The sequence below is a fragment of the Vulpes lagopus genome, chromosome 14, assembly GCF_018345385.1.
Source record: "Vulpes lagopus strain Blue_001 chromosome 14, ASM1834538v1, whole genome shotgun sequence".
Classification (NCBI taxonomy): domain Eukaryota; kingdom Metazoa; phylum Chordata; class Mammalia; order Carnivora; family Canidae; genus Vulpes; species Vulpes lagopus.
The window spans coordinates 8,362,962-8,374,896 of record NC_054837.1 but is presented as its reverse complement, the minus strand read 5'-3'; the positions used below and the strand labels follow the sequence as shown (position 1 = coordinate 8,374,896).

General features: G+C 67.4%; 2 protein-coding genes across 3 annotated transcripts; both read left to right on the top strand.

Moving 5' to 3' along the window:
* The first annotated feature begins 598 nt into the window (after positions 1–598).
* SEPTIN5 (septin 5) lies at positions 599–9,332 on the top strand. Of its 2 annotated transcripts, XM_041729425.1 has the most exons (12): positions 599–744; positions 875–885; positions 5,237–5,333; positions 5,441–5,527; positions 5,801–5,924; positions 6,011–6,145; positions 6,334–6,451; positions 6,588–6,689; positions 7,503–7,599; positions 7,684–7,819; positions 8,066–8,168; positions 8,289–9,332. In XM_041729425.1, exons 1-12 carry the CDS (start codon positions 702–704, stop codon positions 8,343–8,345), a joined length of 1,110 nt encoding a protein of 369 aa, XP_041585359.1. In that variant the 5' UTR covers positions 599–701; the 3' UTR covers positions 8,346–9,332. The 2 variants fall into 2 exon arrangements, with proteins under 2 accessions (XP_041585359.1, XP_041585358.1); XM_041729424.1 differs by lacking the exons at positions 599–744; positions 875–885 and adding an exon at positions 4,287–4,618.
* Positions 9,333–9,373: 41 nt separating this feature from the next.
* On the top strand, positions 9,374–10,675 carry GP1BB (glycoprotein Ib platelet subunit beta). The gene is made up of 2 exons (XM_041729427.1): positions 9,374–9,599; positions 9,863–10,675. The coding sequence occupies exons 1-2, from the start codon at positions 9,587–9,589 to the stop codon at positions 10,468–10,470; spliced, it is 621 nt and encodes a 206-aa protein (XP_041585361.1). The 5' UTR covers positions 9,374–9,586; the 3' UTR covers positions 10,471–10,675.
* The last annotated feature ends 1,260 nt before the right edge of the window (positions 10,676–11,935 follow it).

Below are 11,935 nucleotides of genomic sequence, written 5' to 3'. Positions count from 1 at the left end.
GGAGGGGGTGGGACAGCGGGCAGGCTTGAGGTCAGGCCAAGTTCGGTCCCAGATGTCAGCTCAGTTACTCTTCAGAAATAATCTCAGAAAATAGGCCAGGAAAAGACAGGAGAGACAGCTGTCCAGGGGCTTGGCCTTTGCAGCTCGTCCAGGTGTGTCTCCCTCCCCGGCGGGCGCGGCCCTGAACAGGCCGAGCAGGAGGGCGGCTGGCACCGCCCTGCCCCAGGCATCGGGCTCCTGCGGTGACCACCCCCTGTCCGGCCACTCCGGTGGCTGGTGGCTCCCCGGTCCCTGGTGCGGCGCGGAGGGCTGGGGTCCCCGGAGGGCCTCGCGGAGGCAGTGTCAGAGGCCGAGGCCGCCGGGACCGGGCGCGGGGGGCGCGGGGCGGGGGGCGCGGGGCGCGGGGCGGGCAGCCCGGAGGGGCGGGCGGGGCCGGGGCCGGGGCCGGGGCGGGGCGCTGGCGGGCGGCCAGAGGCGAGGGCGCGGCCCGGGGGCGGCGGGCGCGGGGCGGTTGGGGGGCGCCCGGGTCCCCGCCCCCCCGGCCGCGCCGGGTCGCGCGTGGGCGCGGCGGACGCCGATTGGCTGGCGGGCGCGCGGGCGGGGCGGGCGGCGGCGGCGCGGAGGGGCCGGTCACCCCGCAGCCGGCCTCGGCCTCCGCCGCTCGTCGCCGCGCCCCGCCCGTGCCCCCGCCCGCGGCCACCATGAGCACGGGCCTGCGGTACAAGAGCAAGCTGGCGACCCCAGGTGAGCCCGGCGCCCGCCGCGCGCCCGCGCGCGCCTTTGTCCCCGCGCCGCCCGCCTCTCACCGTGTCTTCCTCTCTCCCCCGCCCGCCGCCCGGCCCCGGCCCCGACCCGACCCGACCCGACCCGGCAGAGGACAAGCAGGTACGTGCGCGCCGCCGCTCCCCCGGCTGCTGTCACCCATTGTGGCACCAGCGCCGCCGGCGCCCGAGCGCGACCCCGCCCCCGCCGGCCGTCGTCCCGCCCTGTCGCGACCACCGATTGTCAGCTGGGGCAGCGCCGCCGCCGCGCCCGGAGCTCCGAGGGCGGGGAGGAGGGGGCGCCGGGCCGCCGGGGCCTGTCCCCTGACCCTTGCAGGGCGGGCGCCCCTCCCGGGCCGGGGGATGGGCGGGTGTCCCTCCCCCACTGACCCAGCACCAGCGCATCCTCCCTGACCTGGCCTTAGGCCTCGCGCTGGGGGTCCTGGGGGAGGCCACAGACCGGCAGGCCACGGGCCAGGGGAGGGCTGTGTGTGGGTCCACGAGCCAGCACCTAGACCCGAGCAGCCCCACCCCACCCCTGTTCATCTTCTGCTGCTTCTCCCCACACACCCAGCTGAGTGGGCCCCTCTGCGGCCAGACCTCTTCCCCAGGCTGGGAGCCTCTGGGGCCTGGCCTGAGTCATCCCTGTGCCCAGCCCTGGGTCTTCCAACCCAGTGGGTACAAATAGGTTTATGGCCTCCCAAAGGGGTTGGCCTGGTCCCCACCCTCCTGGTATGCAGGACCCGACAGGAGGCTGCTCTGGGCACCCACTGTGAAACCCAGCTGAGGCTGGGATGAAACAGAGCTGGGAGACCTTGAGAGTGGGGTGGGCAGGGATAACCAGGTGGGCAGGGGGCTCCAGGGCAGCCCTACTGGGGGGCTTCTCTGGGTTGAGCTCAGCTGTGTTTGGAGGATTTTCTGGACCCGACTCTGGCACCAAGGTAGCCTCGGCAGCCCTTGTCAGGGATAGGGATTTACACAGTGGAGGGATGCTGGGTGGAACCCTGAAGTCCTGGCCCAGGGTGCGGTGGCAGCCCCAGGAGCCACCCAGCAGGCGGGTGGGGGCCAGGAGTCACTGGCTGCCAGGTGCCAGTCTCCTGGCAGGGACCTGCCCAGCCCTGGGACAGGTGAGGCTCTTGGGGAGGGGCCTCTCAACCTCACCCTGCTGGCAAGGGCTGCTTTGGGAGCCCGAGCCAGGAGCTGCCTTAATATCAAGGCAGGTCAGACAATGCCTGAGATGCACGGACACATGCTGCCAGGCTATTGTTTGAAGGAGAGAGAGAAGGCCCAGGAGACCAGCCCCCACAGCTTCTGCTGGGCCTACAGGCACTTGGAGTCTCCGGACTGAGCAGCCGCTGCCCAGTGCCACACAGGGACCCCCTCCTGCTGAGGTGTGAACCCCTTCAGGCCTGTGTCTGCCGATCCTTCGCCCCACCCATCCTCTGCCCCTAGGAGCAGAGAAAGGGGGCACCGTGCAGGTGGAGCAGGGAGCCCCGGGAACAAAGCCAGGGAGCCGGGTGTTTGGGGTGGGCTCCCCAGGGATCTGGGGGGCGGGGAGCTGGAAGCATGTGGCAGTTTCATTGTTAGCATTGTGGTGTTACTTGAGCTTTAGTGCATCCATCCTGTGAAAGAGGGTCTGGGGGAGCTCTGGTGGCTCCCTGTGCCCCCATCCTCTGACTCCCCACCCTGTCTCAAGCAGTGGACTCGGCTCTGTTAGCTTTGGTGGCTGCTTCCAGAGCTGACTCCAGTGATTCTAAGAATGGAAATGCCTCGAGAGTCTCAGGCACCGGGAGGAGGTGGGCGCAGCTGTGTCTATGGCTCAGGAAGCCCCGAGGAATATTTGTACTCCGCGGGGCCAGAGAGAGGGGGTGGCAGGGTCCCTTCCTTGGAGCTCCCTCAGGGAATGGGGAGATGGGGCAGGTGAGTTGGGAGCTGGGAGTGAGACTCTTGCCCTTCTGATCTGGGCCTCCTCAGAGGCCATGCAGTACCAAAGGGGAAATTGAGGCAGTCTAGGAGTGACAAGCTCCATTAGTCACTGGGCTATGCAGTGCTGAGGCTCCTCCTCAGCCTGAGGCCCAGGGGTGTCCATCTCGGAGATGCCTGGAGCCTGAGATGCCAGCCTGTTGGGGTGGGGACTAGGCTGAGGGACTGTGTCCACAGCAGGCCTACAGGTGGAGGTTGTGTGGGACTTGGCCCAGGCACCTCCCACGGGTCAGCGTGGCAGAGGGCTGGGGCCAGTGTGGGCGCTTTCTCAGGGCGAGGACTGAGGGCCCAGCCGGGAGAGCTGAGGGGGGTGCCCTGTGGCTTCCCTCTGCACTCCTCTGGATGAAAGACTCTCCTGTTCCCAGCTGTGTGCCCACTCCTCCTCCCCAGGTGCAGTGGCTCCAGGCCCACAGCAGCAGCATGAGTCTGGACAGATGGACAGAGGCCACTCAACCAGGGGAGCCAAGAAGGGAGGACCAGGGTGGGGAAGAGCTGGGAGGCCACCTCTCCCCACTGACACACAGTCCAAGGAGTATGTCTCTTCGTGTGGCATCTCCTTTCCAAGCCTCCCTCTGCCCAGCTGGTACTGGCTGGTTCAGATTTTGGTGGAGGCCTGGAGAGAAGGGTGAGGAAGGGTGTGGTGGCTCAGGAGGTGCCTGTGGGTCCCCGGGGGGGTCACAGAAGGCCAGGGCTACCCGGGCTGGAGCGCTCCAGCCAGTCCTGAGGGTCAGAGCGGCGGGGAAGCTGGGGGAGCCGAATCCCGGGAGGGGGTAAGTTCACTCCACAGGCCTCCCCAGCCACCTCTGCTCTGCGCTGGCGCGGAGTGGTCTGGGCGCAGCTGTGGCCAGCGCTGGCTGCAGCTTCCAAGTCTCCAGGGGTAGGGCAGGTAGGGCGGGTAGGCGCCTAGTGCTCTAACCCACCCTCCCTCCCCGGCTTTCAGCGTCCCCCACCCCCGGGGGCAGGGGCTGTGGGTCCAGGCTGGGGAGGCGGGCTTTGCCCCCGCCCAGTTCCCACACATCGGGCGAGGAGGCCGAGCCAGTGAAGAACACCCCTGCCCCCCCCCGGGCACCCCCTGCACACGCACGGGGGGGGAGCAGCACGGGGGCGTGGCCGTGGGTAGCTGGGGCGCCGGGGCGCCGCCGGGAGGTTCCCGGGCCCACCCGCGAGGACAGGAGGGGTGAGCGGGCCGCTTCCCGGGGCGTGCGCCTGGGTCCCGGGAGCGTTCCCCCGGCGCCCTCTGGCGGGCGGAAGCCGCGCGGCGGCCCCAACCGCGTCCCCCGGGCCCGGGCCCGGCCCCCCTCGCCCCCGACCCACGCGGGTGGTCGCGAGGCCCGGCCCGAGGCGGCGGGTCCCGCGGCGAGGCTCCGCCCCCGCGCCCTGCGCCGCCCGGCGCGGCCCTGCCCTCCGCGGCAGCTTTCCCGTGGCTCCGCCCGCCCGCGGCCCAATTTCCAGGCAACAGTTTCCCGGCGACCGCGCGGTCCTGTCCCCCCCGCGCCGGCGCCCGCGAGGCCCCGCCTCCGGTTCGGGTGCGGGAGCGGGAGCGGGCGCGGGCGCGGGGCCTGCGGTGGCTGCGGCGCGGCGGGCGGCCGGGGCGGCGGGCCCGAGGGCCGAGGCATGGCACGCACGGCCTCGGGGGTCGGCGGCACCCCGGGTGGGCGACGTCCCTTCCCTGGGCCTCGGCTCCCGCGCGCGTAGCCGGCCCGAGAGCGGGGCCTCGAGGCAGCACCGCGCGGGGGCCCCTGAAGCCCCGCCCCGCGGGCCCGACCGCGTCCGGGTGCGGGTGCAGCGCCGCGATGGACTCGCTGGCAGCGCCCCAGGACCGCCTGGTGGAGCAGCTGCTGTCGCCGCGGACCCAGGCCCAGAGGCGACTCAAGGTGTGTGCGCGCGAAGTGGGTCAGGGTGCGTGCGCCCGCCGGGCCGGTCCCCAGGGTCTGGGCCGGTCGGGGGCCGGCGGGGCCGCGGCCGCGGGTGGGCAGTGCGACCCGCGGGCGGGGGAGGCTCCGCGCCGCTGTCTATAAATAGCCCCTGCTCCGCCTCGGTGGCAGCAGCCAGCCACCTCCGCGGCTGGATCCCGGCCAGATGGGGCCTCCCACCCCCTGGTACACTCAGGAGGGGTGAGTATTGAGGTCAGGGGCTTCTCCCGGCTGGGGGGCCTTGGGTATGTCTCGGGGGGTCGTGGTCCTGGCGCCCTCTTCCCCCCGCTGTGCCTGCGGCAGCCAGACATCCTAAACTCTACACACCTTGTCAGGTCCCTGCAAAGCCCCTCACTGAGGCTGGGGCAAGGAGGCCTGCCGCCCCCCTCGCCAGCCTTTCCAGCACCAGGCCTTTGCCCACAGGCCCTCATCCCCTTTCTGCCATTGAAACTCCCCCCACCCCCCAGGGGACTCTACCCTCTGCCGCCTCCATGTCTGAGCCAGGTAGGGAGAGAACAGGGCATCAGACTGCCCCAGGAACCCCAGCATGCCCCTGACTTGCCCCGCCCCGGCCCCCAGGATATCGACAAGCAGTACGTGGGCTTCGCCACACTGCCCAATCAGGTGCACCGGAAATCTGTGAAGAAGGGCTTCGATTTCACGCTCATGGTGGCCGGTGAGTGGGCTGGACTCCCAGGTGGGATGGCTCGGAACGTTAGCCAGCTAGGCTCTGTCATAGGGACCTCAGACTTAACCTGACTCTTTCCCTATACCTGCCGGCAGGTGAGTCGGGCCTGGGGAAGTCCACACTGGTCCACAGCCTCTTCCTGACCGACTTGTACAAGGACCGGAAGCTGCTCAGTGCTGAGGGTGAGTGGGCCCCATGGAGCCCTGGGATTGGTTCCCCATCCCCTGCTGTGTGACCCCTCACAGGGTTCCCTTCCAGGTCCACGCCCTGCCCCTGTCTTCCCACAGCATGGGTCTCCTGTTCAGGGTCCAGGAGGAGTGGCCCAAATGCCACCATCAGGCCACGTGGCCAGGGCCAAGACACTAGAACGAATGAGAACGTGGGTCCTGGCTGCCCAGTGGGGTTGGGGCCGAGAGTTGGAGTTACCCCAGCAAACAATGCCCCAACTCCCACAGAGCGCATCAGCCAGACCGTAGAGATCCTGAAGCACACGGTGGACATTGAAGAGAAGGGAGTCAAGCTGAAGCTCACGATTGTGGACACTCCAGGCTTCGGGGACGCTGTCAACAACTCCGAGTGGTGAGGAAAGCTCAGCTGGGGGACAGTGTCTGCCTAGGCTGACCCACCTCCCTTCTGGCCTCATGGGCCCTCCTGCCTCCCTACAGCTGGAAGCCCATCACCGACTATGTGGACCAGCAGTTTGAGCAGTATTTCCGAGACGAGAGCGGCCTCAACCGCAAGAATATCCAAGACAACCGTGTGCACTGCTGCCTGTATTTCATCTCCCCTTTTGGGCATGGGTGCGTAAATGTCCTGGGAACGGGCTCAGGGGGCCGCCTGGCTCCACAGATCCCCACGGCTGTCCCAGCCACCGCCTATCCGCTGTCGGTGCACTCAAACCACAAACCCCGCCCAGCCCATCCCAGCCTCTCCCCAGGACCCTGCCACCCCCACCATGCCCCTCTCTACCCCTGGGTGCTCTCTGTAGGCTGCGGCCCGTGGATGTGGGTTTCATGAAGGCTCTGCACGAGAAGGTGAACATTGTACCCCTCATCGCCAAAGCTGACTGTCTTGTCCCTGGCGAGATCCGGAAGCTGAAGGAGCGGGTGAGCCTGCCATGGCAGCGGGGCCTGGGCTAGGTCTCTGGGATGGAGAACACTGGGTGTGCCGATCCTGGGTGCCAGTGCCCCTGGCCCTGGGTTCCTGGCTAGCCTCAAATCTGACCGCCTTGCCCTGCCCCAGATCCGGGAGGAGATTGACAAGTTTGGGATCCATGTGTACCAGTTCCCCGAATGTGACTCTGACGAGGATGAGGACTTTAAGCAGCAAGATCGGGAACTGAAGGTGAGCAGCCTGGTGTGGCAGAGGAGGGGACTGGAGGTCAGTTTACACGGGGCCAGGCATCCCTGTCCAGCCCAGTGGGGACAGGAGTTTTTTGTCTGGGCACTAGGGCCTCTTCACCCAGAGCTTGGGGTAGGGGGCACAGTCACCCATGTCCCCACTAGCTTGTGCAGTCTGGGCCCACGTGGTTCGTGTATCACGGAGCACTCACCGGGACCCAAAGGCATGGTGCTGACCCAGCCTCCACCCAGACCCTCCTTCTCAGTCTTCTTCCAAGGGGTCACCAGCAGAAAGGTCTGGCCTGGGGCCTGGTGGCCAGAAGCCTGCCCACGCCCTGGCTCCCAGAATTCTGAGCTCCAGAGGGTGGTTGTGGCTCTGGGTGCCCCAGGATCTAGAGTGGCAATACCAAACCCAAGACGTGGGACAGGTGGCTCCATGACAGGAGGCGGGGGTGGGGGAGACCTTGGCTCCAGCCAAAGTCAGCGTCACTAACAGGAGGCGTGGGGTCAGCTCTGGGGAGGGGTGTAGGGAAGGTAGCCGGATGGAGCAGTTCCTGCAAAGGGGTAGCATCGGAATGGGCGGGATATGCCTGGTTGGGCACAGCCTGGCAGAGGCCTCTGGGGTATGAGCTGTGCTAGCTCTGGCTTCAGAGAAGCCAAAAGAATTGAGCAACTCCAGGGTCCCCTCTGGGAGAGGTTGTTGATAATGTTGCTGGAAGGGCCAACCAGGTGCTGAATGCCCACGCCCCTCTTCAGCCACGGACCCCACACTCATGCTAACTGGGTGTGAACCCTTGTACCTGCCTGCCCTCCCCAGGAGAGCGCGCCCTTCGCAGTTATCGGCAGCAACACAGTGGTGGAGGCCAAGGGGCAGCGAGTCCGGGGGCGACTCTACCCCTGGGGGATCGTGGAGGGTGAGTTCAGGCATGGGCATGGCAAAGGGGGTGGGAAGGCTCCCTTGGGCCTGCACCCACCCACCACCCACTCCTGCCCCACAGTGGAGAACCAGGCACACTGCGACTTCGTGAAGCTGCGCAACATGCTCATCCGCACACACATGCATGATCTCAAGGACGTGACGTGCGACGTGCACTATGAGAACTACCGTGCACACTGCATCCAGCAGATGACCAGGTGCGTGGCCCTGACCCACACCTGGATCATGTGCCTCATGGCCCCAGCCACGTCTCCCTAACAGAGGGCTGGCCCCTGCTGCCCACCCAGACCTGAGCTTTGCCCCAACCCCATCCCAGATAAGCCCCCCTGTGCATCTTGTCTTCCCAGAGCCAGCTCAGCAGTGTGGGAGCTCAGAAAGGGAGGGAGGGCCTTAGTAGTGTGGAGGGTGTCAGACAAACTCTGTCCCTCTTGTCTACCCCACAGCAAACTGACCCAGGACAGCCGCATGGAGAGCCCCATCCCCATCCTGCCACTGCCTACCCCCGATGCTGAGACAGAAAAGCTCATCAGGATGAAGGATGAGGAGGTTAGTAGGGCTGCAGGGAAGGAGCAGGGGCTGGTGGAGGTCGGGGGTTTGGGGCTGCTGATCAGGCCTCTCCTGTCACGGTTCTCACACCATCTTCCACTGTTCTGGCCTCACCTCCAGCTAAGGCGCATGCAGGAGATGCTGCAGAAGATGAAGCAGCAAATGCAAGACCAGTGACCCCGACCCAGCCCCACATTGCCATGGATAGACTGCCAGTTTCCAGGCTGGCCCTTCCCATCCCTGGACCCCAACTGGCCTGGACTTGACCCTGGAATCATCTGGATCTCCAACAGGCCTGGGCACAACCCCAGTCTCAGAGTGACCCACACCAGGACTGTTCCCAACTGTTCCCGACCTGACCCAGAGACACGGAGTCACAGCCCCCAGCCCACCCTAACTTATTCTCAGCATCAGTCCCTCCCCTCATTTGTATCTGCTTCCACGGGGCCAGGACAGCAGCCCCCAGGCTGGCCCCCTTTGGCCTTGGGGGAACAACAGCTAGGTTGGGCCATGACTTTCGAGATCAACCGTTGCCCTAGAAGGTCATGAACTCCAACCCCAGGCCCTACTCAGGTGGGTGGGTAAAACAAGGTGGAATAGGGGAGCAGATCCCCAGCATCCCCGGCCTATTTCCCCACCCCAGTGCTGCAGAATACAAATGGGAGCCCTCATGTGCCCACTCCCTTGGGCCACCCAGCTACTGAAACCTGACTTTGTGCCGAGGTGGGCCAGGTCCTTCCTTACCTCCTCACCCCTTCACGGGGTAGCTCAGTGGGCAGATTGGGCAACAGAAGCACTTATGATCCCTCCAGACCAAAGGAGGGCAGCCGGCTGCAGGCAAGGATTTGATGGGGCTGATGGGGCTGGTGGGGCTGGGACACCTGTGATAGCTGGTGCTCCTCACCTGTGGCTGCGGCCTGGCCTGAGGGCTCCAGGAGCAGTGGGTGGTGGGCAACCTGGCAGCCCCCTAATCCCTAGACTGCCATTCCCTGCCTGTGGCTGGAGGTCCCTTCTCCCCAGCAGCACTGTTGCCCCGGAGGTTCCCTAGCCCATTTCCCCTCCCCCAGCATGATACCCTTCCCCAAACCCCATTCTCCAGTTTTGTTCAGTTGTGAATGCTGCGTCCTGTCCTGGTGACAGGAGAACAATGTTGGTGAAGTCGCACTGGTGTCAGAGTGATCCGTGCGCCCCTGGGAGCTTGGGGGGCGGAAGCCGTGGGCCTGCGGGCCCTGGTGATAGCGCTCTATCTGGGGCCACAGCGCCCATTGCCTGGGCCTCAGGGTTATTTCTGGCGGGTGGCTGCGCTGTGGTGGCTTGGCGGCCGCTGGAGCCTGGCAGGGGCGGGGCGGCCTTATCGCCTGGCTCTCCAGCCGAAGCTTCGCGCTCCAGAGCCAGCCGGGTCACCATCCTCTCTCGCCATGGGCTCCGGCGGTGAGTCTGGGGTCAGGCAGGGCCCCCGCGGCCGGCGGGCTCTTGAGCTGAGTGGGATTGGAAGGCGCTGCGGTGGGGTGGGAGATCTGGGTTGGACTTCGAGGGGACCTCTAGCCTGCGCGGGGTGACGGAGGTGGAGAAGCTTGCAGGCAGGAAGGGGCTCTGGCCTCGGGGGCTGGAGCCGGGCCCGCGCTCCGGGCACACAGGGAGCCCCCCCCAGGGCCCCACCAGCCGCCAGGCTCACTAGGGCGCTTCCCTTCCAGGGCCGCGCGGGGCGCTGAGCCTGCTGCTCCTGCCGCTCCTGCTCCTGGCGCCGCCCGGCCGCCGGGCCACGGGCTGCCCCGCGCCATGTGACTGCGCGGGGACGCGCGTGGATTGCGGGCGCCGGGGGCTGACGCGGGCCACGCTGCCCGCCGCCTTCCCGCCGGACACGACCGAGCTGGTGCTGACGGGCAACAATCTGACGGCGCTGCCGCGCGGACTGCTGGACACGCTGCCCGCACTGCGCGCCGCGCACCTGGGCGCCAACCCCTGGCGCTGCGACTGCCACCTGGTGCCGCTGCGCGCCTGGCTGGCCGGCCGGCCGGAGCGCGCGCCCTACCGCGACCTGCGCTGCGCCGCGCCCCCCGCGCTGCGCGGCCGCCTGCTGCCCTACCTGGCGGAGGAGGAGCTGCGCGCCGCCTGTCCGCCCGGCGCGCTCTGCTGGGGGGCGCTGGGGGCGCAGCTGCTGCTGCTCGGCCTCGGGCTGCTGCACGCGCTGCTGCTGCTGCTGCTGCTGTGCCGGCTGCGCAGACTCCGCGCCCGCGCCGCGCACCCCTCGCCGCTGACCGCGCCGCTCGTGGGGCCCGGGAGGAGTCCCGAGGAGCGCTGAGCCCCGCGGGCGCCGCCCCCCGACGGGACCCTGGGCCGAGGGGCCCCCGCGCTAGTCGGGCCCGGGCTCGACGTCCCGGACCACGCCGCCCCCGCGGGCCCCCCACTAGCGGGGCGAGCGGGTGCCCGGGCCGCACGGGCGTGGCCAGGGGTGACCGCAGCCCGGCCCCTGCGAGGTCCCCCGCGCCAAACTCCGGTGCACAATAAACCCTTCTCCCCATCTGACTGGTCTCTGCGCCCCGCCACCCGGAAACTGCCCTCCGCCCAAGGGGCCACGCCACACCGTTGCACACCCAGAGTAACTGCTGGCGAACACGGGCCGGTGGGCGAGGGCACTCTCCCCACCACTCACTCTCACAGGCGTTCAAGTGGGAAGCGCGGAACTTGGACACTGGCCACACTGTGGGGTGGGGAGGACCCCGTCGGGGGTGGGGACAGCGTGGGGACAGTGAGGACACCGTGAGGACAGTGAGAGGACAGTGAAGACAGTGCATAGTGAGGATACTTGGGGAGTCAGGACACTGCGGAAAATGACACAGGGACACTGGACAGTGGGGATGCTGAGAGCACTGCAGGGCAGTGTAGTTGAGAGAAGGGGAGAGGATGTCTGGAGCAGCAGTCTCTGGGGGTCGTGAGGGGCCTCCAGAAGGCTCTGAGGACTGTTCAGCGTGTGAGTGGCAGGGACCAGGCCACCCTCAGTACGGTCAGGGATGGGCTGCATGGGGAGGACGGTCCGCTGGCCCTGGAGAGCTGGGCGTCTGAGGTAGAAGCTCCCTCTCTGAGGCAGGCCCTGCAGGGGTGAGTGGGTGCCAGGGGTTTGCATGGGATCTGGAATCATGCTGTGTACTTGGCTGTCACTTCCCACAGGGAGGTGTCCCTAACTGCCCAGACCAGCCCCAGCCCCTGGTCTCCCACTCCCCGCTCCCCCGAGCCCAGGCTGAGCCCCAGTGCAGCACAAGCACTCACAAGGGCTCTGGGGTGCCCAGATGAGGGATCCATGCTTTCCTCACCATGGGAGCCCTGCCTCCACCCTAGTGTGCCCCCCCCACCCGGCTGGCCCTGTAAACAGTGAAGGCTGCTCTCTGTGGACCCCAAATGGGACCCTGACAAGAAGCCCTGGGCTTGGGCCTGGGGTGCCCAGCACAGGAAGGCTCTGGTCCCCACTGACCGGGTCGGGGAGGCTGCCGTTGACACGGCCTTTGTCCTAGTCTTTGTGGGACAAGATGGATGGCCCTCCGGTTGGGCTGATGCTATCTCGGGGCTGCCGGTCAGACGTGAGGCAGGAGCCGCCCCCTCCTTTGTGGGCAGGTGTGGGGCATCCGGCCCATTGTGGGCTGTGGCCAACTGTCCAATCGTCCATCCGGCCTTATCACCAGATCGGGGATGGTGGCCCCTTTTGTACAAATGAACTGCCACCCTCCCCACCCCCAGGGGTGGCCCAGCACACTCAGAGCCCCGGTAGGGGT